At 41.2% G+C, this 27,491-nt stretch overlaps 1 protein-coding gene across 1 annotated transcript; it reads left to right on the top strand.

Moving 5' to 3' along the window:
- Positions 1–626: 626 nt before the first annotated feature.
- On the top strand, positions 627–23,861 carry LOC135084775 (CLIP-associating protein-like). Its single transcript, XM_063979514.1, has 15 exons — positions 627–632; positions 1,615–1,686; positions 1,831–2,008; positions 2,802–2,915; positions 10,385–10,498; positions 12,774–12,872; positions 13,596–13,789; positions 15,601–15,723; positions 16,888–17,007; positions 18,296–18,423; positions 19,208–19,336; positions 19,889–20,025; positions 20,972–21,019; positions 23,680–23,739; positions 23,842–23,861. The coding sequence occupies exons 1-15, from the start codon at positions 627–629 to the stop codon at positions 23,859–23,861; spliced, it is 1,542 nt and encodes a 513-aa protein (XP_063835584.1).
- The last annotated feature ends 3,630 nt before the right edge of the window (positions 23,862–27,491 follow it).

Genomic DNA, 27,491 nt, shown 5'->3' with positions numbered 1-27,491 from the left:
ACCACGCTATAGGCTGCCAGAATTAGTAGCTATAAAGCGCAGTGCCATGCTACACAGTGCGTCTTGACGCTACACAGCGCGACGCTACGCTACAAAGCTTGATACGCTAAGGGACACCATCATTAGACCCCAACAGCGCCGTGCGGGACGCCGCCATGCAGCTGTTGGTGGACGTGTATAGACATGTTGGTGAGTACAACGATACAAAGGGCGAGGCTACGCTACAGGGTGCTAGCATTAGTAGTTAGGGCGCGACGCCATGCTACAGAAGGCGACACCACCACGCTACACAGCGCGACACCACGATACAGAACGCAACGTTACGCTACAAAACGCGACGCTACGCTACAGAGCGCGACACCACGCTACAGGACGCCAGCATTAGTAGCTATAGGGCGCGAAGCTAGGCTACAAATTGCGACGCTACGGTACAAAACGCGACGCTACGCGACACAGGGCGAGACTACACTATAGGAAGCCAGCCTGGTAGCTATAGGACGCGAAGCTAGGCTACAAATTGCGACGCTACGGTACAGAGCGCGACGCTACGCTACAGAGAAGCAGCTGTGATCCTAATAGCGCCGTGCGAGACGCCGCCATGCAGCTGCTGGTGGATGTTTATAGACATGTCGGTGAGTACCACGATACAAAGGGCGACGCTACGCTACAGGGTGCTAGCATTAGTAGTTAGGGCGCGACGCCATGCTACAGAAGGCGACACCACGCTACAGAGCGCGTCGCTACGCTACAGAACGCAACGTTACGCTAAGGAGTGCAACACTGCGGAACAGGACGCCAGCTTTAGTAGCTATACGGCGCAACGCTAGGCTACAGAGCGCGACGCTAGGCTACAGAGCGCGACGCTACGCTACAGAGCGCGACACCACGCGACCGTAACAGCGCCGTGCGAGACGCCGCCATGCAGCTGCTGGTGGATGTTTATAGACACGTCTGTGAGTACCACGCGACATTACGCTACACAGCGCGACGCTACGATACAGAGAAGCAGCTGTGATTCCAGCAGCTGCTGGATACACCACGATACACAGCGCGACACTACGCTACAGGACGCTAGCATTAGTTGCTATAGAGCGCGAAGCTAGGCTACAAATTGCGACTCTACCCTACACAGGGCGACACTACGCTACAGGACGCCAGCATTAGTAGCTATAGGGCGCGAAGCTAGGCTACAAATTGCGACGCTACGGTAAAGAGCGCGATGCTACGCTACACAGCGCGACACCACGCGACCCCAACAGCGCCGTGTGAGACGCCGCCATGCAGCTGCTAGTGGACGTGTGTCTTGTATAGACGTGTCGGTGAGTACCACGCGACACGACGATACAGAATGAGACGCTATGGTACAGGATGCCAGCATTCGTAGCTAAATAGCGCGATGCTACGCTACACAGCAGGACGCTAAGCTACAGAACGTGACGCCACGCTACAGAACGCGACACCACGCTATAGGCTGCCAGAATTAGTAGCTATAAAGCGCAGTGCCATGCTACACAGTGCGTCTTGACGCTACACAGCGCGACGCTACGCTACAGAGCTTGACGATGCGCTAAAGGACACCATCATTAGTAGCTATAGAGCGCGACTACGCTACAGAGCCGCAACTGCGACCCCAACAACGCCGTGCGAGACGCCGCCATGCAACTGCTGGTGGACGTGTATAGACATGTTGGTGAGTACCACGCGACACAGGGTGACGCTACGCTACAGGGTGCTAGCATTAGTAGTTAGGGCGCGACGCTATGCTACAGAAGGTGACACCACCACGCTACACAGCGCGATACCACGATACAGAGCGCGACTACACTACAGGAAGCCAGCCTGGTAGCTATAGGACGCGAAGCTAGGCTACAAATTGCGACGCTACGGTACAGAGCGCGACGCTACGCTACACAGTGCGACACTACGCTACAGAGCTACAACTGCGACCCCAACAACGCCGTGCGGGACGCCGCCATGCCGTTGCTGGTGGACGTGTATAGACATGTTGGTGAGTACCACGCGACACCACGATACACAGCGCGACCCAAGAGCGACGCCGCTATGCCATAGATGCCTATAGACACGTCGGTGAGTACAGCGCGATCCTACGCTACACAGCGCGACACTACGCTACACAGCGCGACACCACGATACACAGCGCGACGCTACGCTACAGTGCGCTACGGCACGATACAGAGCGTGACACTATGCTACACAGAGCGATGCTGCGCTACACAGCAGGACGCTACGCTACAGAGATCGAACCAAAAGCGACTCCACTATGCTGTTGTTGATAGATGTTTATAGACACTGGTGAATACAGCGCAACGCTACGATACAGGACGCCAGCATTAGTATCTATAGGGCGCGACGTTAAGCTACACAACGCGACTATACGTTACAATGCGCGATGCTACACTACATAATGCGCCGCCACGTTACATAGCGCTACAAAAGGGACCCAAACGCCTCAGAAGGGACGCTACACAGCGCGACCTAACAGTGCCGCATAGCGCGACGCTACGCTACACACTTTGATGCTACGCTACAGAGCGCGACGTTACAGAAAGAGACGCTACAGAGCAATATGATATAGACCAATACAAATTGTCGTTGACGCTTAGAATAGAATAGAATAGAATTTCTTTATTGCGGTAAATGTGGTACAAAGTAGTGATAAACAATGAATGTCCGTTTCACACATCTAACCAACGACAATTGGCATGCAACATACAGTGAAACTTAAACTCAAGCTTTATCCTTTTTAAACGTAAATTATATGTATGTTTCTTTCTGTGCAGGTGAAAGACTGAGATCAGACTTGAAGAAGAAAGAACTGCTGCCGGCCCAGAAGTTGATGCTGCTAGAACAGAAGTTCGACGAGGCGAGAGAGGCAGGCCTATTGCTACCTACAGGTATGATATTTTACAGTATTATTTAGAAACGAGATTATTCCCACCGCTGCAACTCCTGCTTACAAAAACTTTATAGATGATGGTCAAGTTTGTACCGGGTGTTAAGTCTATTAAATAACATAAATAAATAAATAAAGTACATAATTAAATTCATAGATATAATATACAATAATAATAAACATAATGTTTGTAATAGAAAATAATTTTACAAATTGTACGTACACCACATTAGTTAAGTTCAAAAGGTTACTAATAGATGGCGCTGTGCTTCTTTAGATCGCGCAAGCGTTGTATTTTTTCCGAACTACTTATACCTTTCTTACAAACATTAAATCGCCTCCGTTCTGAGATTGGAGTTTTATTTGAATTTCAACTCAAGGATTTTGGGATCCTGTACCGATATCGTACAAGGTCCTACGAGCCGAAGGACGGTTTTTGAGTGAACGCACAAGTCCTCCCTTGGAAATTGTATGCAAAGTATTAAGTGCCTAGTGAAGTGATCCAATGTATGGAGTCTCGAGCACCGCTGCCGCGCTGTACTACCCGGAAGCTGCCCCTACCGTACCGTGCTGTGTGAGCAACCATCGCCGGCGCTGGGAACTGGATGAGCGAGCAAGGAGCAGTAGCCGTAATCAGTGATAAGTAAAGTGCAAGTGAAACCGTGAGTACATTTACGTGTTACAAAGTGTTAAGTAAAGTAAATTTGACTTAGAATAAATCAGTAGATCTTGGACTTAGAATAATTCGCTTAAAAGTGACGAGACGGGGAATCCACGCCGGTTTTCATAGCGATTGCAAGCTTCAAAAGACTTAGAAAATTTACGCAAAAAGTGGACCGGACTTAGAATTTTCAACTCGACGTCTCAGTCACACCCCAACATCTGCACTTCGAGTTACAATCACTTCACTAGGATTACAACCAGAGATAACTTTATTTATTTTTCATAATGGATAAAACTTTGCGTGTATTGATAGATTTAAAATCACAGATTGAGAAAGGATTTACCAACTATAAAAAGTCACCTAAAGATCGGATAACTGAGAACTACATTAGGGCGAGATTGGATATTCTAGATAAGCAGTATCAAGACTTTATAAAGAAACATGAAAAGCTCGTTGCAGAATTTACTACTGAAGATTTAAGTAAATCAAGTTACATACAAGATGATGCATTCGATAACGTTTTCGAGACATTTTTAGCTTATAAGGTTGAACTTCAGAATGTACTTTCAAAATTCGAGTCTAACAATGTTTCAATTGACAATAAAAATAATGATGGCCCTAAGGGGGAGTCTGTCTTACAATTACCTAAGATTCAGCTGCCCACTTTCAGCGGAAAGTACGTTGAATGGACGTCGTTTCGCGATTTGTTCACTTCCCTCGTACATAACAACGCGTCACTTGATGACGTTCAGAAATTGCATTATTTAAAGACACAATTGTCAGGTGAAGCAGATCAGCTCATACGCCATGTACCAATTACGCAGAATAACTATGTTAAATGTTGGAATATGTTAACAGATCGATATAATAACAAAAGATACATATCATTTTGCATTCTGAAACGTCTGTTCAGTCAACGTAATATTGTACAAGAGTCTTCTAGCGCCCTTAAAGAATTGTTAGATGTAACTACCGATTGTTTGCAGGAATTAACAAATTTAGGTATCGACGTCACTTCCTGGGACGTTATTGTAATATACGTTGTAAGTATGAAGTTGGACGCCGAGTCGCGCAAGCAATGGGAGTTGCAGGTTAGTAGCACTTCCAATGATTTACCTACACTAACCCAATTCAAAGATTTCTTAGGTACTCGTTTCCGCGCTTTAGAGTTTGTTGAACCTAAAACCAAACCCAAGGCCACTCCTAATGTAGTTTCTAACCCGAAAGCTTTGCATACAACCACAAATATTTCATGCCCGCATTGTTCTGAAGAACACAAGTTGTATAATTGCAAGAAGTTTGCTAATGAGGATGTTGATAAACGTCGTAGCATTACCAACTCGTTGGGGCTATGTTTCAACTGCCTCGGATACAACCATTCGAGCAAGGTTTGTCGCTCGTTCACCAAATGCCGTATTTGCAAACGCAAACACCACAGCCTATTGCATCCCAAAAGCCAATCCGACACAACCACGACTACATTAACTGCTGCCCACAGCGCTGCCGATGTTGTGTCGAATAGCGAGGCCGTCACTAATATTGCCGCCCATTTTTCTAAAGGTACTACAGTCCACCAACAAGTTTTATTAGCAACAGCCCTTATTAAGGCTGAATCGAAAGATGGGTCGTCTCAAGTTTTGAGAGCGTTGTTGGATCAGGGGTCGCAGGCCTCATTTATATCAGAAGCTGCCGTTCAATTGCTGCGGCTGAAAAAGACATCGACTAAAAGCGCCATATCAGGTTTAGGTGGGGGACAAGGTGATCTTACCTCTAAATATACGGTAATGCTCAACATTCAGTCCCGTTGTGACCCTACCTTTTCCATTCAGGTCAGAGCCCATGTACTCGGAACTCTTACGTCAGTTTTACCTGAAAGAAAATTTGCTTTAGTAGATTGGCCTGAGATCGCTAATATTGAATTAGCTGACCCGAACTTTAATTCCCCAAACAAAATTGACGTTTTGTTAGGAGCCGAGACTTATTGTCATATTTTAAAGGAGGGACTAATTAAAGCCCCGCAAGGCACGCCTATTGCCCAAGACACTTACCTCGGATGGATCCTCTCCGGAACAATTGAAGATTTGCGTAAGGAGTGTCATCACAATGTTATTGTCAGCATGCACACACAAGTTGAAGAAAATGACTTACTGAAACGAATATGGGAGCTAGAACCAGAACCAGTTTCCCTCAAGAAGCGTCTAACGCAAGAAGAACAGGCTTGTGAAGACTACTACGATGCTACCACTCGAAGAGATGAGTCTGGCCGATACGTTGTGAATCTTCCTTTCCGATGCGCGGATCCTCCATGTAAGTATGGAAACTCGAAGAACATCGCCGTGAAGAGACTTCAAGGTCTTGAACGGAAGTTCTTGAAACACCCTGAAATTAAAAAACAATACACAGAGGTGATTAATGAGTACTTGACACTTGGGCACATGGAAAAGATCACAGATGAAACTCAAAGAAACAAACCTGATGCGGTATATCTGCCACATCATGCGGTGATTAGGGAGGATAAGAGCACTACCAAGTTGAGGGTGGTTTTTGATGCATCGTGCAAGGGAACGAACGGCTTTTCCTTGAACGATACCTTAATGGTAGGACCCACACTGCAAGCAGATTTACGACACATTATCATGAAGTGGCGCGTTCATCCTATATGCCTGTCTGCTGATGTTATTAAAATGTTCAGACAGGTAAGAGTTACTGAAGAACACGTCGATTTTCAACGAATTGTGTGGAGAGAAAGACCGGAAGAGGAGATTGAAGATTATCGCATTTTGGTTGTGTCATTTGGTACCGGTTGTGCACCTTACTTAGCGGTCAAAACAATGCAAAGAATTGCTTGTGATGAAGGTCATAAATATCCATTGGCCGCTGAGAGGATAAAATCAGATGTGTACATCGATGATGTCATGACAGGGTGTCAATCGGAAGTCGAAGCAATCGAGGTCTACAAGCAGTTAAACCAACTCCTAGCAGAAGGTGGTTTCAAATTGCAGAAATGGACAAGCAATTCTGACAAACTCTTAGAAGTTTTTAAAGAAGATGCAGGAAGAGATGTAGAGATAAAGCAAGATCAAGTAACGAAAGTTTTAGGACTTACCTGGAACAGAACTACTGATGAATTTGATTACTCGGTGAAGCTACCTCCGCGCACCGCCACGTCCGCACCTGAAACAAAAAGAAAAATTATTTCCGAGATTTCACGTCTGTTTGACCCACTAGGTTGGATTGCACCATGCATAATTACCTCAAAGGTTTTCATTCAACGACTGTGGATCGCTGGAATGGGTTGGGATGATGAGCTGCCGCCGGAGCTTCTGAAACAGTGGGAATCATATCGCAGTGAATTAAACAAATTGATAAATTTTCACTTACCGAGATGGGTTAACACCACGAATGACGCCAAGGTTGAACTACATGGATTCAGCGATGCTTCCAATATTGCTTACGCGGCCGTCATCTACATCCGTGTGGTCGATCCAATCGGTAATGTTCAAACCCACTTAATTACTGCCAAGTCCAAAGTAGCACCGATAAAACAAGTATCCATCCCGCGACTCGAGTTGTGTGGTGCTGTCCTTGTGAGTCACTTGCTGGTTGAGGTAGCCGAAGTGCTGGGAATACCGAAGTCTCGCCTACATGCGTGGACTGACTCTACAGTGGTGTTGGCATGGCTAAACGATCACCCAAGTCGATGGAAGACGTTTGTAGCCAACCGCACGTCGGAAATCCTCGGTCTTCTGGACAATTCACAGTGGTCTCATGTACAATCAAAGGACAACCCCGCCGATATTGCGTCGCGAGGCACTACTCCAACTGAGCTTTTACATAATCCTCTTTGGCTACAAGGACCAAGTTGGTTACGCGGCGAATCTTTGAATTACGGCAGACCTAGCTCTATAAACCACAACGACGAAGAAAAAGTAGTCCGTGTTCATGCGACGGCGATAACTCCCGAAGATGAAGATAATTGGTTGTGGGACAGATTTTCTTCGTTACGAAAGCTGGTTAGAGTAGTCGCTCTTTGCAAAAGGTTCATAAAAAGATGTCGCGAGCCCAAACTCAAGTTGTTGCCTTACATTTCTGTGTCCGAAATAAAGGAGTCTCTACAGCTATGCATTCTGAAATGTCAAAAAACCTGGTTCCAAGATGACCTTCGAACTCTTCATTCAAAGGAAGAGGTTAGCAAGAGTAGTCCTCTTTCTTCGCTGTCGCCGTTTCTTGACGACGACGGAATTTTAAGAGTTGGTGGGAGAATTCGTCATTCCGAATTACCACCTGAAAGCAAGCACCCTATTGTTGTCCCAAATAAATCAAGGCTAGCTAAATTGTTAGTGGCTGATGCTCACGAACGAACGTTTCACGGCGGGCAACAATTGATGCTCCGGTTCTTACAGACTGAATATTGGATATTGAGGGTCAAAGGTTTAATAAGATCACACATTCACAACTGTGTTCCTTGTATCCGTTACGCAGGAGCTTCTCGAAATACGTTAATGGGAGAGCTACCTTCTTGTCGAGTTACACCTAGTAAACCGTTTTTAAATGCAGGTGTCGACTTCGCAGGCCCCATAAACATTCGATTTTCCAAGGGGCGAGGACAAAAATCATACAAGGGATACATCTGTTTATTCGTTTGTATGGCCACCCGCGCCGTACACATCGAAGCCGTCTCGGATTTGACGTCAGCAGGGTTTCTCGCCGCCTTCAAAAGGTTTGTCGCCAGACGTGGCCATTGTAGCCACCTCTGGAGCGACAATGGCACGAATTTTGTGGGTGCTTCTCGCGAACTGCGTTGTCTGTTCGGGGATGAGAGGAGTCAGGTCGCTTGTGAAATAGCCGATGCTCTAGCAAACAACAACACTGACTGGCATTTCATCCCTCCTCATTCTCCAAATTTTGGAGGGTTATGGGAGGCAGGGATCAAAAGCGTAAAACACCATTTTAAACGTGTGATAGGAGATAGCACTCTCACTTTTGAAGAGATATGCACAGTATTAAGCCAAATAGAAGCGTGTCTTAATTCGAGACCGCTGTCTAAGGCCAGTTCTGAACCAGATGTAGCTCCGCTTACACCTGGTCATTTTCTGGTTGGGCAACCTCTTGTATTGCCCCCAGATTACAACTTTGAACAACATGTTCATCTCAGCACTTTAAGGCGCTGGCAGTTGACGCAAGGGATGGTGCAATGCTTCTGGCGACGGTGGTCGGCTGAATACCTGACAAACTTTTTTCAACGACATAAGTGGTCAGTACGCACACCAGGATTTAAATTAGGAGATGTAGTCCTGATTAAGGAAGATAATTTACCTCCGGCTAGGTGGTTGTATGGAAAGATTGTCGAATTGCACCCGGGTAGAGACAACATTACACGCGTGGTCTCACTTCGTTGTAAAAACTCCGTCATCAAGCGTCCAACTTCAAAGTTGTGTCTTTTACCTACAGCTGATTGTTAAATCTATTTAGAATTAGATAGATACTTGGAATGTCGATTTTATTGTGTTACTTTGTCCATACTTATTCCGTAGCCAAAGAAAAATGTATTGTTAAAAATTTAAAAATGTTGCTAATGTTTCCAATTCATTTTAGATGTTTACCATGAGCCTATTTAAAATGTTTAAATTTTGTAATTTGTAACTTACTATTCTCATGGTGGGCGGATTGTAAAGACTAGTCTTTGGTGGGCGGAATGTTAAGTCTATTAAATAACATAAATAAATAAATAAAGTACATAATTAAATTCATAGATATAATATACAATAATAATAAACATAATGTTTGTAATAGAAAATAATTTTACAAATTGTACGTACACCACATTAGTTAAGTTCAAAAGGTTACTAATAGATGGCGCTGTGCTTCTTTAGATCGCGCAAGCGTTGTATTTTTTCCGAACTACTTATACCTTTCTTACAAACATTAAATCGCCTCCGTTCTGAGATTGGAGTTTTATTTGAATTTCAACTCAAGGATTTTGGGATCCTGTACCGATATCGTACACCGGGAGAAAGTGAAATTATCATTAGTCCCAAAACTGAATAAAGATTCTTCTCATTTTAGGCTGAGTTGCACCACCTAATTTTGACCGTAACTTTGACGATAACTGGTGGTTTTTGTATGGAAGTTGACACTTTTTCACGTTTGTCAAAGTTAAAGTAAGATGGTGCAACCCAGCCTTAAAGTCGCTTAAAAATGAGTTTAAAATTGCACTTCTTCTCAATTCATATAGCACTAGTAATCTTATCGTGTATGTTGCTACAACTGAAAGAAGAAATGTTTAGATCCTGATTTTACTAGGGTGTCAATAAAATTATGATTATACTTAATTTTGTGTAAAGATACTTTACTTTGTTTAGTACTTTGAGAAAAACTCATCCATCATAGATTTGGCCATTGCATCTTCTGAAGGATTAATAGTCCTCACCAGATATTTTATGCTACAGTAATTTAAAATTTTAATAAATTTAGATAATCCTACTAATATTATAAAGGCGAAAGTTTATACGCAACGCACCTGTAACGCCCCTGGGTCTGCGGGTGTCTATGGGCGACGGTAATCACTTACCATCAGGTGATCCGTCTGCTCGTTTGCCTCCTGTCACATAAAAAAAAAGTTTGTATGGATGTCTGGATGTTTGTTACTCTTTCACGCAAAAACAACTGAACGTATTTTGATGAAACTTTACAGTGATATTGTTTATAACCCAGAATAACATATAGGCTATAATTTATGACGATCTGTGGCAAACGAAATTTCACGCGGTTGAAGCCGCGTATTACAATAATTACTCCATCCACAGCGACGTCAGGCGGCGACGAGCCGGACTTCATAGCGCGCAGCGCGAAACGCACCATGACCATACCCACATCCGCTCGTTCTAGAGATGGAGACAGTTCTGGCGCTTCCACACCAGGTCAGTACGTCATCAACAGCATTATCTTTTCAGCCTAGGACAATCGTAAGGGCTGGGGCTCATAAGGATCCCACAAAACCGGTCTGTCGTGTGTTTTAAATTGTCGTGTGTGTGTGTAATTCGAACAGAGGTGGAATTCTGTAAAGCAATTGTTATCATTTGACAGTTCATAACGTACGATAAAGTCAGTTTAACAAAGCGTTTGACAGAATAATCGTACGTTATGAACTGTCAAATGATAACGATTGCTTTACACAATTCCACCTCAGATCGGTTTTTAACGGGACACTGCATTGCACTGTTCATGAACGTTAACATTGTATACTATTATCAAACGGGATCTTACAAAAAATCTCCGTGGGAACAAGCCCTTGAACGTCACAAAGCACGATCTTTTTAGCATACAGACCAAGACCTTCCTCGTAGTGGATAAAAAAATAGTAGTCCACTGCTGGACTTGAAGAAACTCCAAGAACGATCTTAGTCCACTACTGGACAAGCCAAGGAACATTTTTCCATCCAGCTTCCCCTATCATCCTGAGGTCGTCGGTCCATCGAGCAAATATTTTTGCACCACAACACCTGTAACCACATAAAATGCTACTTTATTTATGTTAAAGTGCTGTCATCTAAAATTGACGTGGTATTTCTAAAATCAATCTTTTCCAAAAATGGTTGTTGAACAAACTAAACACAACAAACATTTTCTTTCCCTAACTTAATCTAAACAATAAATCAACTATTTTAGTATTTGAAACGAAGTGAACTATTCAGATTCAAGCGTTTGATTGTTATCTAAATATATAAAAGGAAGAAACTGACTGACTGACATATCAACGCACAGCCTAAACGGCTAAACGTAGGCACTTGAAATTTGGAAGAGATATTTGCTTAGGTACCGTAGAGGTGCACTAAGAAAGGAATTCCCGAAATTCCCATGGGAACGGACCCCTAAGGGGGTAAAAAGGGGTACACGCGTACGAAGTCGCGGGCGGCCGCTAGTAAGTAATGAAACTCAACCAATCAAGCTTGAGTGCGTGCTTGAGTTTGAATCAAGTTTCAGTTTCGTTTTTGCAACCTTGAAATTTTGCATGACCATTAAAGTATAATGATGTCCAAGTCTTCAAACATAATTTACATCTAATCTATCAATAAAAACTAATATTCAATTCTCTTCTCTTCACCATGTCTTCACCGGCTCGCTGCTCATCACCTGGGACTGTCCATCACCACGTAACCTCATCACCGATCTAACTAATGACTTGACACACTAATACTGTCAACACATGCTATGACAACTTCATAAAATCTATAAAAAATGCCACGACTAAAAACGGCATGTGTCGCGACAATTTTCGTCACTACATTTTTAAAAATGTCATGACTGAAACTACATCTTTTAAAAAATGCAATGCGGTAATAAATGATCATTTTCAAAATGCATGTGCATTATTAATTTTTCTAATGAATTAATTTAATTTTGGATGTATTTTTCTCCGTTACATATTTAAATTAATATTTCTTGCCCACATTTTTGCTAAATTATCACATTTTGCATCGTCAAACTTCTAAACGTCATTGCATATTTCAATTGACATTTCTTGATCTAATTTCTGACTAAATTAAACTTAATTTTCATTGATTACCACACACATTTGACTTTGTTTACCCTTTATTTCGGGATCTACCAAATTGTGCCCACTTTCCGTTCAATTTTGTCTACTCTGGGTCTTTATAATTCTCCTTGTGCAATTAAAATATTCTTGGGTTGCAAACGTCTCAATACACTGACTATTGATTCCTACACTTCTATTAAATATCCCCAATTTGTGACGATCCTACACATCTCGTGACAAACTGTGACACACGTCCCCAACTCTACACATATCGTGACATACTTTACTACACGTCCCCAACTTTACAAATTTCGTGATAAACCCTACACATCTCGTGACAAACCCTACACATGTCGTGACAATACTCTACACACCTCGTGACAATACTATATACCTCTCGTGACAAACCCTACATATCTCGTGACAAATTTCAACACACGTCCCCAACTTTACTCACCTCGTGACAAAACCCTACACTTCTCGTGACATACTCTACACGTCTCGTGACAATCTCTACACATCTCGTGACACACCCGACACGTTTCGTTACAAAACCCTACAAATCTCGTGACATATTTTGACACACGTCCCCAATTCGCGACATACAATGTGACAACTGTTGACACATGTCCCCGACTCGTGACACGTTGTGACAACAGCGTGCGAGCCACCAAAGCGGACAGTTCCAGGACTGTACAGCCTACCATCAGCGAATAGGAAGCCCCCGCCGCCGGCTAAATTCACCTCTGGTGGGAGCGGTAAGTTATAAACAACTGGTTACTACGTTAATAATATTGTTTTGTTTTTCTTATGTTTATTTATAGCAATTAAAATGTGTTTTACGCCATCGAAACTAAGTATAGTCGGCCACAGAACTAGCTACACATTTCCGTTTTTTCTCTCGCTCTAATCAAATGGTGATTCTTTGCGATAGATCGAAACGACATGACCGGGAATGTGTAACTGAAACTGTGGCCCATAGAATTTTAATTTGCGACATTAAATATAAAATAATTAGATTTTTCATGATCCGTACACAAAATACCAATAGGCACCCCAAAAGTGACAGCACTAATATAATTTTACACTTACCTATTGCCTTATTTACAAAGACAAAAGTTTTTCGTGATTCAAAATACATACTAGCTTCTATTTACCACTTTTTTTACAATCGATAGTATTAATACTACGATATAACATACATTATTCATGATTGAGGATAGATATCGATAGTCCGATCTAGTGATCGTCACTGTGAACTTCATCTCTAAAATGTTAGGTTGGCCGTAGTTTATGATCGCCGCATCTATACGAGACACCTTTCCACCTCAGTCTAGGAGGGCGAGATTCTCGAAACTATTAAAGATAGATAAAGTGACCCACTTATCTCGCGTTACCAAGGCTCCTAGTCATCAAGGAGGTTTTCGTCAGCCCGTTTACTATCGTAGTTTCCACAATGTTCAACACAGTTCCTCCTACAGTGTCGACAGCCATCGGCAGCGCCTCCACCGGTTCAGGCGAGGCCGGTGCGGTCTCCAGCGAAGCATTCGAGGCTGCCTTCGCGGCCGCCGCTCCCGCTGCCGTGTATGGAGCCAGAGGACTTGACGACTTGTGTCGACACACCGCCGCCTTGCTGGGAGATAGGGGGGCGGACTGGGAGAAGAGAGTAGACGCGGTGAGTTTAAAGTCCGGTCGCCGAGCACGTTGAATTTCGTCCAATGACCCCAAGCTACCCATCCTTATCGCTCGCGCGTAATTATATTGCTGTCGCGACTGTGCGACGGCCGCCCGCAGTGAGTGTGCGAGCGCGACAGAAATATTATTATTACGCGTGATCGATAAGGATATGCAATATGCAGGGGTAGCGCATTTTCTTACATAACTTTTCAATTCCTATCATTGGAGGTCCGAAAATATTTCTCATACAATTTGATACCATAATGATCATTCTTCATAAAAAATTTAAAACCTACATATTTAAAAACATAATCATTGATATTCATAATATCACTAATCATACACTTAGTTATTACTAATATTTGTTTTCATATATTTTTCTATACTAATGATCGAAACTCATAATCATTCGAATAAATAACTATAATATTCATAAATGTGATGTATCCTAATATTTGTTTTCATAAATTTATTACTCATAAGTGTAGGTATTTATCCATATCATTGAAAATCATGATGTCTATATTCGTATTAAATCGTATTTTAACATTAAATTAATTTGAAATGGTCCAAAACAGGCAATATTTTGTGCCACAAAACTAACGTGAGAGAAACGAATCGCTGCAAAACCGACTCCACGTAGTCTTGTCTGCCCTACCCCTAGAGTGTAATTTAAAAGCCGGAGGCGCGGAGGGAGGGCAGCCCTCGCCCGCTGTAACGAGGCTCAGGCGCCCGGGTGAGCTGGAGCGGCTGAGGCTGGTCAAAAAGCCAAAGCTGCGGAAGCAAGCGTGGGCGCCTGAGCCTCGTTAAGCAAGGGCGGAAGGGCTGCACATCCCGCAGCGCCGGAGACGAGGAGATACCAATGCATGCTGCATGCTTGCTTTCATGCTGCATGCTCTGCATGCTTATCTACTCTATTAAAAAATTATATATGATTTTTTTAAATATACGAGTATGTCTGTTATAAAGTAAATTATTCTGAACAACAACATTATGAGTTAAAAGTATGTTCTTAGTAACAACATTATTAATTAAAACAATATGATCAATGAATGTTATGAAGAAAAAAGATCTGAAAATAAAAATTATGTATTTTAAATGGTTCTTGGTAGTAACAGTATTGATAAAAAAATTATGATTACTAACTGTTATGAGCTCCGATGGTAGTAATAAAAATGTATGAATAAAAAAAGTATGAAAAATAAAATTATGAAGAGAGATTATTATGAACACAAATCGGTAGTAAGACAAAGAATAGGATTTAGAATTTTATGTGAGCCAATATAGAACCATATGCAGGGTATATAGCATGCAAAATTGACGGTAGACGGGGCAGCAAGGTTCTAAAATGGAGTTCACGTACCTGCAAATAAGGTAGAGATAAGGAGATTTAAGACGAAACGATAAAATAACTATATTTTAAAGACTATAAATACACCCTTGAAAAAAGAATTTTGAAAATCGGTTCATAATTGGCGGAGTTATCGCGTAACAAACATAGAAAAAAAACATACGGGTCGAATTGAGAACCTCCTCCTTTTTTTGAAGTCGGTTGAAAAGGAGGCTGGCAATAGTGAGTTTCTTGCGTTGCTTCTTCTCAACACTGGCCCATTTATTGTCCCAAAGCATTGGTAGGGACAATAGTGAGTTTCTTGCGTTGCTTCTTCTCAGCACTGGCCCATTTATTGTCCCAAAGCATTGGTAGGGATAATACTGGAACGTGTAAAAGTGCTTTTTAAAAGCCTATTTGCACAAATAAATGACTTTTATGAGTTTAACAGTTGTCTAATTCGTAATATTCGTCCACAGCTAAAGAAAATTCGCTCGCTGCTAACGGCGAATGCGCACACACAGTATCCGACGGAATTCGCGGCGCACCTGAAGGACTTCTCCGTGCCTTTCCTCGTCGTCATCAAGGACCTCAGGAGTCAGGTCAGTTCTAATACCTTTGAACGCAGAATAAGGCCCGATTCGACCAAACTTTTATCCAAGAATATCTCCTGGTATAACTGGCACATAGACAGTTTCAGTATGGGAAATATGTCAAAATTTTGAATAACTGACGATTTAAGCCATGTATTCATTAGGCAACATTTGTTGATAAACACTGATCATAAACAATGTTTCATAATGTTTCCTCATCTCTGTAAACAGTTTATAAACAGCCCATAAACATAGGTGGAAAAACATTGTATATGATACATGTTGCCGTGCTCCCGCTATGAGTGGAGAGCAAGTGTGGACGGCCAAGTTTCAGAAACCTGTGTTTATGGTAAACTTGTTTCACACTAGTCATAAACAGTTTTATCAACAAATGTTGCCTAATGAATACATGGCTTCATTCTAAGATTAATATTTACTCTTGTTTGGTCGAATCCACTATTAATCGATTTACGTGAAGAAATCATTTTTTTATACCTATTTCATTATTTTTATCCGCTGCGCGCGGTTTCCAAATTGGCACGCGTGGATAATTTGTTACGTTCATAAAAAAATACGTATACACAGCTAACTACAAAGTTTAATAGACACAATGGTACGCCAAAATAAGCCTTAACCTTTAAAAAATAAGATATGGGCACCTGCAAATTAGATGTTCAATTTTTTATGATTGCAATGAATGCCTCAACGACGGTGTAGAGAGAAATCCGTGGAACACAATTTCTGACCTCGGGACTTTATTTAGACTAGTTAGGAGGTGAACATAACAAAAGTCCCCGCCCTTAGCCCTTGAGCCGGCGGGGAGAGGGGGGTTTAAAGGTACCACTTTTCGGTTTTTCGCTGAATCCTCGGAAACTATGCGTCCTAGTGACATGACTACTATGAACCAAACAAAGCTTATTCAATTTGCTACAGGTGAGAGAGTCAAGTTTTTCTTTATCTTGTATAGTTTTCGCGGCATCTGCTCTAGAAGGTCTGTAATATTGGAAATTTTATTTTTGTCTTACATGTTCCCATCAAGAGAAAATCGATTTCTATCTATAATGCTTTATTGACTGGACTATTATTTAAAAAAAAATGGATACTGATTACAAAATCACCCTGTATTTAAAGGGTTAATATCAACAATTTCAATAATTCCTCTCCTACCCACAGGTGGTTCGCGAAGCGTGCATAACGATCGCGCACATGGCCAAAGTGTTACGTCACAAGCTGGAGCAGTTCAGCCTTTACATCCTGCAGGAGCTCATCAACCTCATACAGAACGCTGCCAAGGTGAGCTTACAATGTGCAACGTATAATGGGTCACAGTTCTAGCTACCCATTTCCGGTCATATCATACTGCAAAGAATTACCATTTGATTTGATTTGATTTGCAAAACCAAAAAGAGAAGATAATGCTTTACACTGCCACGGTGTAAAGCACTGTCTTGTGTTGTAACCACTGGGCGACACACATCACGATAACCCGAAGATTTGCACTATCAGTGTTATCAAGTTGTGTATGGCCCAGCCATAAGAACATTTTCCCGCTAAGTCAGAGCCGAATCTGTCAAAATACGGATCCAAAAAATTTACCAGAGATATTAATTTAATGAGTTAACTCCCATACAAATAATTTCAAGAATATTCCGAACCACAGATCACAGATTTTAACGCGAGTTTTAGCGATGGTTTTAAGGCGCAAAAATTACCTTACCATACAAACTAAGACTGAGTTGCACCCTATTTTAATCGTGACTATGACCATAACGGGTGTTTATTGTGTGTAGTTTGACATACTTTTGACCTTTGTAAAGTAAGAAAGTGCATCCCAGCCTTACATAGAGATTTGTTAACAGTTAACTATGTATTAAAAAATTAAAATTAAAAATTCTTTATTGACAAAAAGTTTTATACAATATTAATAGCGGAGGCTTCCCAGTAAGTAATCGAAGATACTTGTGTTGGGAATGTCTCGCATCTTTCCAAACGGTAAACAAAATTACATAGCTTTATGCAAAATACAATTTGTAGAGGTAAAAAAGAGTGAGTGTTGTAATTATGATAAGTAAATGCATGCAAGTGTGTGTGTATGAGTGTGCGTGTGTGTGTATGAGTGTGCGTGCGCGTGTGTGTGTGTGTGTGTGTTAGGTTATTCTAGTTAGTAAACTTTCAGTCTCTGCGTATGATAAAGTTTTTAACCACTCAGTAACCGTTTTTTTACATGTAAATAGTTGCATAGGGTAGATTTTGAGTATACGTTTAATGTTATTGTAAACGTAAGTTGTTGTATCATCATCAACAGCCCTTTACAGTCCACTGCTGGACTATGAGCCTCCTCCACTATAGTGGAGGGTTTTGCCATAATCTCCACGCTTGGCAGGCGGGTTGGAGATCGCAGTTTAAAAGATTGATGTTTTTCAGAGAGCGCTGCTGCCCATTCTCTGTTTGATGTGTAGTCCCTAAGTCGCCTCTTACGACACCCGCGGGAAGAGTAGGGGTTGGTGACAAATGTATTCTACTCTGCCGTCACCACACGGCCAAGTTGTTGTATTAAACACTATTTTTTTTCTATTAACAGGTTGTGTCGTCAGCGGGCACGGTGTGCGTTCGCTACATAGTTTCGTACGTGCACTCGCCGCGCCTCATCCCAGTCATCGTGACCAACCAGACCACAAACAAGTCTAAGGAAATCCGCTCCACGCTCAGGTGAGAACCGTTCCCCAGTAAAGTGCCCCATAAGGGCTACCTTTTCAAAGATAAAAAAAGATAAAAGATCATTTATTCACCGAGACAAGGTAATACAACAAGGTAGATGTTACAATATGTTTCTTTTTATTGTTTGCTATATTTGACGTTCATGAGTGCCACTTGTGGTCCAAACTGAATAAATATTTTTAATTTTGTTCAAACTCTATTTGCTAGCTTTTTCTTGTGGCTTCGCCCGCGTGAATTTCGTTTAGTCACAGAAAGATAATTTTTCGTGTTAATGCATATTAAATACCTGTAATGTTAGAGCTAAGATTGTTATTAAATAAATAAATCTTACGCAAAATAGACAATTCGCGAACGAAATTAGAGCTCTCTATCGAAAACTTTAGAAACAAAAATTCTGACAATATTACTTATAGGGATCGTTTGGTGTCTAAAGGTAATTTTAGCGATTTTTATAATTGTGATGTTTTGCACGAACGATATTGTCTATTTATGACATCCACAAAATAATGATGTGGCTTTCTATTGCTAAAATAATTTTCTATTAGTCATCATCATCATCATCATCATCATTAACAGCCCTTTACAGTATTTTTTTCAAAATCGGACGAAATCACAGACTTTAAAATATTAGTATAGATAGAATGTAACCGTTCAAATGTCGAGTACACTAGCTATCTCGGTCTTGCTAAATATGCGCAAGCGAGACAGAAAGTATGAACCTTACTAATTCGGTATCAGATCAAAATATTAACAACTTTCTCTCTATCTCTTACAGCGAAGTACTAGTGCTCCTCCTAGAAAACTGGAACCCATCGATTGTGGACAAACAAGCGCAAGTCGTCAAAGACGCGATACGACGAGCGTGCGTAGACGCAGACAGCACTGCGAGGACTTTTGGACGGAGGTAATTTGGTTGATCAAAAACATATTGAAATTTGACAGATGATGGACAGATTTGGATTAATACTCAATACTTTATATTGCTTCACCACATTAGCATTTAGGTCTTACAATTCAAGCAGATCAATGTGGACTCAGTTAGGGCACAGCAACCTTTGGAAGGAGGCAGAACGATCTCAGTAGTTTATATCGATTGAACTTAACCGGTTGAGTATGGTGGAAATTTATTAGGATTGAATATAGAAAACCAGCAATAGACAACAGACAAAAGACCAAAATCAAGTAATGATTGCGCTCTTCTGCCTTGATTTCTTGTCTCTTAATTCTCCTTTTTGCTTCAATGAGGGTTCTTCGCGATTGAAAAATCCGCCAGATGGCAATACGTAGACGCGAGGTCCAAATGCTGCACGATTGGTTATTTTTGACAATCATGACATTGACAGATATGTCAAAATCCACCAATCATGCCGCATTTGGACCTCGCGTCTACGTATTGCCATCTGGCGGATTTTTCAATCGCGAAAACCCTCATAAAAACCTTTTGATTCCTTTTCAGAGCGTACTGGGCCTACAAGCGACAGTTCCCCGACGAAGCCGAGCAGTTGTTCGCGAAGTTAGACATCGCTGCTCAGAAGCAGATAGAAAGAGAGCGGAATATCGGCAGCGTGGACAGCCTGCACCATGTTGGGACAGGTCAGTTTGATGAAATATGCGGACTTATTGCCATAAGGTCTAAACTTTAACCGCCTCTATGGTCTAGTGGTAAGACCACCTGCTTCAGACGCAGAGGTCCCGGGTTCGATTCCCAGTGGGGGCAGATTTTTCTGTTTGGTTGGTGGTAGGGCTTGTTCTAAGTCCGCCTGGCTAGCTACCACCATCTTACCTAAGTCTGCCGCCATAACAATAATGTTAACAGCATTGTTGTGTTCCGGCAGTTAGAGGTAAGATAGCCAGTTCCTCCGTGGTTGAGGATTCCGGGTGAAGCTCGCTTCCACCTTCGGCCTGATCATCACTTACCATCAGGTGGGATACAGGCCAAGAGCTTCCTCGTTGTGGATAAAAAAAAGATCCAGAAATGATATTGAATACGTTTCTTCAAGGGCCAGTAGCTTACCGAAACCGCTTTTATCGTGCAATTTTATCGATTTTAGGTGACAAAATTTGTTGATGCCTAAAATAATCGATAAGATTTAGTCACGGCGCGCACAATATCAAGTTTTTATGATATTATCCTGACATTTGTAAGTCAATGTCTCATTCATAAACAGTTGGAGCCATTTGCTAGTAACAGGAACTTCGAACTCCTCCTAATAATTTCGTTGCGGGTTCAATGCCAGTTTAACTTACTTTCCCCCGGGACAAACTTTAAATAAATAAAAAAATGTATTTATTGCCTTCGAACCATTTGATTAGACATAGGTAACTTGACCTTCACTGATTGGGTTGTAGGCGGTCGAGCTGTAGATCCTGGCTACACAGGAGTTGCAGCGGCGAGAATAGTCAAGCAGTCCATATGTTGTCTCGAAGTGGTGGTAGGGCAAGCTATATTTGGGACGTGTATAAGCGCCCTAGAAAGGACATATGTACTGAATAAACTATTTGATAAGTCTATTTAAAAATATTTTCTCCCTTTTCACAGAAAGGAGAGCCATCACCAGCCCTCGTAGTCCATCTGCCAGCGTCTCAGGTATGTATAACTAAACTAGACTTATATTTACAAGATTTATATTATATAAAGTTTATTTACACTTATACATAGTCCATGTTAAGACTAGCCAACTTTAGAACTTATTCCAATAAATGTTTACATTCCAAAGAGGTTTTATTATTCGAAATTGATTTTTAGATTTTAAAACATGATCGGTCCTTCCAAAAGTTGAGTGAATGGTGTGTATGTCTCAAAAATATTTTTTAAAGTATAAAAGTGTGTTCGTAAGAACGTAGGAATGAAAGTACAGTGTGAGATATAAATGAGGGTTTTCGCGTATGAAAAATCCGCCAGATGGCAATACGTAGACGCGAGGTCCAAATGCTGCATGATTGGTTATTTTTGACATGACATTGACAGATATGTCAAAATCCACCAATCACGCAGCAGTCAGACCCCACATCCACGTCCCGCCATCTAGCGGATCTTTCATTCGCGAAAACCCTCATTGTGTATGAACGAGTGTTTAGTGTCATATTTTTTATATTAAATACGATATTGCACCAAGTCACAATGAAAAAAATTGCGATCAAAAAAATGAGCAAGTTTAACTAGACTCGAAGCCTATTCATCCGAAATATTACAAAAATAAATAAATTAATACGTGTTACAATTTATTTATCTACTGCTTCTAACCGATCACTCAAATATCAATTACTGCCTGAGTATGTTTGTGTGTATATTATGTGTGTCCCTGAATGTGTGATATTAACAATAACTTTGCATTATATTGAATGAATGTGTGATATTAACAATAATTTTAGCATTGGTTTTCAAAGTTGGGGGCGCGCCCCCCAGGGGAGGCGTAAAGACCTTTAAAGGGGGGCGCGGGCCATCTGTGTACTTAAGTATAAAAACCTGCGACCGCTGCGAGAATGCATTCCAGACTGCTCGATACGACCAATAAATAATCTTGACTGGAGGAGGGGGGGGGAGGGGCGCGGTTTATTTGTATGGTCGAAAGGGGGCGCGTTTCAAATAAGTTTGGGAACCAATGACTTAAAGTTTAACGATTTTCATACCATATACTTCACTTATGTAATACATTTTCTTGTAGTCTACTACTAAGCTACACTTTGTAGGTTTAAACTTACTATTATATTAGTTGTAAACAACTAATACACCTTCAAGCATGCTTCCTACTCTTTCTACACATAAAATTTCAAAATTGGAAGGGCAGATCATGTTTTATGGAAATCTTTTAAAATTTAATTGCATATATCATACTAGGGGCTAATTTTTCAATTGCCAGATAACTTCCACCTCCAAGTTTTGAATATCGACGGTTTCTCTGTGGAAATACGTCAGAATGTCAATTTTATTCTTCAGTTCATCATACATGTTCTTTCTCCTTTACTCACGGTATATCTATTTCATTTCACGCCGCTTGGATAATTGGTAACGTAGCATCGACGGAAAACTTAGTGTCCGGAGTTAGTCGCACCAATTCTCTTAGGAGACGGCGGGCCTCACAGGAGAGACCCCCCATTTCACACATACCCGTCGCTATGAGAGGTCAGGTTATTTGGACATTGAATAGACCTTCCGTTTAGTTTTTTAAGGGATTATAAGTGGGCGATCACGCTGCGACAAAATTCTTACAAAGCATGCCATTTCAATTTTGGATAATGTCAACGTGAAATTGTGAACTCTGTCAGTTTATAATATAACGCTAGAGATTGTAAACTACCAGGATTAGGCCCGGTTTCTGTTTATCTGTCAATTTCATTCTATCTGAATGAAATCTGATTGGTTATTCAAGACATTTCTCCGCCCCGCTCCGCCATGATGGAAACCAGGCCTTAGGTTAAAATGTAATCTAACTGTCAGATCATAATCTGATGGAATTCACAATTTTACTGTAATGTATCCTTGTAAGCAGGTCATAATGGTGAGTTCGATACTTACCTAATATTTTTAATCTTTTCCAAGGCAAATTCAAGACGCTACAAAAAAAAGGAATATGTGCCATACAATATCTGCAATATTAGCGAGATATTTTTTTTACATTTGAATAAAAAACACATCAACGCAATATTGCCGTTCAATATTGTAAAAAAAAAAGGAATATCAGCGGGCGATATTGCTCTATTATTCTTTGTATTATTCCCTACACTCTATCAGTCCACGATATATCGTCAGAGCTATCGCCCGGACCGGAGCTAAAGAAAATAGCCGAATTACAGCAATATTGCCCCGGCAATATGGCAACAAAATTAAATTAAAAATTTCGTAATATTGCCAAGCAATATTGCTCAGTTATTCCGTCCATCAGCGCACGATATATCCACAGAGTGATCGCCCGGAAGCGCTGCCAGGTCAGTGTTAGCGGTGGACGCGGCGGCGGCGCAGCGTACTATCGATGCTATTTTAGTTTACATATCTGCAATGTTTCCAGAAAATATTGTAATTTGGCAACATTTAAATATTACTATAAAAAATAACCGAATTACAGCAATATTGCCAGCAATATAGAGCATCGACATTCAAATAAAGACTTCGTAATATTGCCGGGCACTATTGCTCTACCATACCCGGTCCGCAATATCGTCAAGCAATATTGCTCGTTTGTTCCCGGACAATATTGCGCGTTTCTCCCGGTCAATATAGCTCGTTATCAGCGCACGATATATCCACAGAGCGTTCGCCCGGAGGCGCTGCCAGGTCGGTGTCAGCGGTGGACGCGGCGGCGGCACAGCGTACTATAGATGCTGTTTTAGTTTACATTTCTGCAATGTTTCCAGGAAATATTGTAATTTGGCAACATTTAAATATTACTATAAGAAATAACCGAATTACAGCAATATTGCCAGCAATATAGAGGGTGTTAGGTAAATGGGTATATGAGCCGACACTAGCCCATGTTAACATGGTCATATAAATGGTATGGTGAAGTCAAAAAATTGATATCTTCATTTTAATTATTTTATTTTTCATACAAATCGGATTTTATAAAATTTGTTTTGTATGTAAATTAAAAAAAATAAAATGATGCCCATGTTAACATGGGCTAGTGTCGGCTCATACACCCATTTACCTAACACCCTGTAGAGCAACGACATTCAAATAAAGACTTCGTAATATTGCACTATTGCTCTACCATACCCCGTCTGCAATATCGTCAAGCAATACAGCTCGTTTGTTCCCGGGCAATATTGCGTGTTTTTCCCGGGCAATATTGCGTGTTTCTCCCGGTCAATATAGCACGTTATTAGCGCACGATATATCCACAGAGCGTTCGCCCGGGGGCGCTGCCAGGTCGGTGTCGGCTGTGGACGCGGCGGCGGTACAGCGTACTATCGATGCTATTTTAGTTTACATTTCTGCAATGTTTCCAGGAAATATTGTAATTTGGCAACATTTAAATATTACTATAAGAAATAACCGAATTACATCAATATTGCCAGCAATATAGAGCAACGACATTCAAATAAAGACTTCGTAATATTGCCGGGCACTGTTGCTCTACCATACCCCGTCCGCAATATGGCTCGTTTATTCCCGGGCAATATTGCGTGTTTCTCCCGGTCAATATAGCTCGTTATCAGCGCACGATATATCCACAGAGCGTTCGCCCGGAGGCGCTGCCAGGTCGGTGTCAGCGGTGGACGCGGCGGCGGCGCAGCGAGCCAGGGCCCGTGCGCTCTATTCGCACATGAGTAGAGCCAAGATGGCCGCCGGCACTGCGAGTTTGCGTGAGTATTGTCAACTGTCAATATTGTGCACTATATTCGGGAATATTGCCACCTCTAGTTTTCTGTTAACAGTATCTAAAGCCCGGTCCGTGAGCACGTAGAATTTTGTCCAATGACCCCAAGCTACCCATCCCTATCGCTCGCGCGTAATTATGTTGCTGTCGCGACTGTGCGACGGGCGCCCGCAGTGAGTGTGCGAGCGCGACAGCAACATAATTACGCGCGAGCGATAGGGATGGGTAGCTTGGGGTCATTGGACGGGACTCTACGTGCTCACGGACCAGGCTTTAGACTCGACATCAAATAAATCGCACCTCCCGCGACAAGCACTTTCAAACGTATGCATCCCCACTTCCCACCAATATTGGCACCATTTTAAAGCCTAATTCTAAACTTCATTTCATTAAAGGAAAGGTTTTTTTACCCCAAAAATGTGTCTTTAGAAGGATCCAGTCACTTCTTCAAAAAATAGGTAGTTACCCTTGAGCCAACTTTTATGGCTATAAAACTGTTAAGTTGGGATTAATCGCTATCCATCTGTTAAAAAGGACACGTGGGAACATTATTTGGTTTTATAACCATAAAAATTGGTCTAATTGATCCCAGATATGAGCCCAAAGTGAGGTCTTTTTTTAAGTCACATTTATGGTATACGTTAATCATTTATTAAGAAATTAAATGTGTTTTTCTTTAAGGATATTTATTGGGCTTTCAAATAACACCTATATTGTTGGGGCATGGGGCACTATGATTGTGTCAGAAAAAAATCTTTAAAGTTCGCGTCGCGGAAGGTGCGGTTTATTTGATGTTGAGTGTATATTCGAGAATATTGCCACCTCTAGTTTTCTGTTAACAGTACCTACTTGAGTTTATCTTCGGGAATGTTTTAGTTTATTTTGTATTCATATCCCAGTTAAATACCGTTTGATAAATTCAAAAACATTACTCGCATATTACTTTGGCTTGAATTTTAAGACGAAGCTCAAGATTCGCTTCAAACTTAACAATTCCATATCCTAAACTTGCATTACTTGAGTTTGAGCCGAATTTCGAGCATCTTTTTGGAATACTGGTCTTTTTAATTAAATCATATTATATTTATTTAGTTAATTATTCAAATATTATAATGATTAAAAAGTAATGTTTGTGAATTTTCAGCGCCAAGAATGAGCAATTGAACAGAAGATAGATGTAGTTACGAATAAATAATGTCGAAGTATATAATTTATGTAAATATTGTATTTTACGCCTTACCGAAGAGGGGGAAATGGCACAACAAGGTATCTATGTAGATAGGAGCCTGAAAGAAAGCTCAGAGTGATCGCTATGCGTCATAGATCGTTTCATCCACGAAGACGCGCCCCACCATTCTTCCGCGAATGTCTGAGTGTTATCGGTACACGCTAAATGCTCCATGAGTGCACACGCACACTACAGTAATGCCTTACGGCTTGCTCGGACCACACTCCCCGCACCCCGCGCGACTGAGACCAAAAATTGGTGGATGAAACGATCTGTTACCATCGAAATCCTCGTCTTCAGTCACTCTCTGCTTTCTAACGACAGACTCTAGTAATTAGAGGCTTCATTTGTTTAAATTCGCTTTAATATTCGTACAGTCCTCAGTATACCTTAGTAGGTACAAAAAAAATCTCAAATTACTGTATTTAGTACAATATAAACGTCAAACACTGACCTCTACTCACCACTGGACAGGCTGTCTCATACAAATGACAGCTAATTTTGTGTGCCGATTTGAAGCGCCACTACGAGTGTCCCGAGAACTAATTTTGACGTTGTATGGAATAACCATAGAAGTAAGCGGGAAAGAAAATCACAAATTTTAGTTCCATGGACACTATCACACTATCTGCCTACAGCATGGCCTACAGCGCCAAATGGCGATAATCAAATAGGCACAAAAATATTATAACAGCAGCCAGTCCAGTGTGTAGAGGTCAGTGACGTCAAAGCACTTGTTCTAACTCCGTCAAGTAAGCGACGAAATCAAATATTTTCTCCCTCAAAAAACAATAGATGGAGGTCCCGTGTCAATAAAAGAGATAGGTAGGGTGATCGCTATAGTAATTAGCCAATACATAGTTATTGGCCAACTTGCCTAAAATGAAAAGAAACAAGCCTAATGGAAGTTATTAAGAGAGGAAAAGAGACAAATTTTATATTTTTTCTGAGAAATGTAGTAAATATTTTTGTCTCTTACTTATTAACAGTCCAATATGCCAATAACTATGTATAGGCCAATTACTATAGCAATCACCCTATTTGTATTAATAGCTTATCGCTGATTGTACTCAATAGGCTAGTTTCATTAAAAAAACTTTTAATCTGTCAATAATATTATCAAAAAATATTGGACACATTTTATTATTTGTCAATCAAACAAGAAAATAAATAAATAACGACATGACATGACATCACGGGCCTCTTCTTTTAAACTTTGGCACGCTTTACCAATTTTCAATAGTTTGTAAAAGTGAAGAATACCTGTCAAGTATTTTTTGATAAGTTAACTGACGGACTAATTCAAACTCTTGCTTTTTTACCCAGGAAACATGACTATTAGCTAATCTCAACGACGAAAGCTGTCAAATAAAATATTAGCTATGCTTGCCGAGATAGGAACCAGTAGTATTTTTATTTATTTATTTTATCTTTATTAAAGAAACAAACCACTCTATTTTATAATACTAATATTTACTCGAACACTCGTTTGTATGGCGCTGGCGATAAAGCTA

Source organism: Ostrinia nubilalis, chromosome 27, assembly GCF_963855985.1.
Source record: "Ostrinia nubilalis chromosome 27, ilOstNubi1.1, whole genome shotgun sequence".
Taxonomy (NCBI): domain Eukaryota; kingdom Metazoa; phylum Arthropoda; class Insecta; order Lepidoptera; family Crambidae; genus Ostrinia; species Ostrinia nubilalis.
Note: the sequence above shows the minus strand (reverse complement) of the source record. Positions and strands in the feature narration are given on the sequence as shown.

What these genes read in the sequence shown, in the direction of transcription:
- LOC135084775 (XM_063979514.1), top strand. An exon ending in TGGTGGACGTGTATAGACAT is followed by an intron (nt 1,687 to 1,830) that starts GTTGGTGAGTAC and finishes ACTACACTACAG; the next exon opens with GAAGCCAGCCTGGTAGCTAT. An exon ending in GAAATCCGCTCCACGCTCAG is followed by an intron (nt 18,424 to 19,207) that starts GTGAGAACCGTT and finishes TATCTCTTACAG; the next exon opens with CGAAGTACTAGTGCTCCTCC.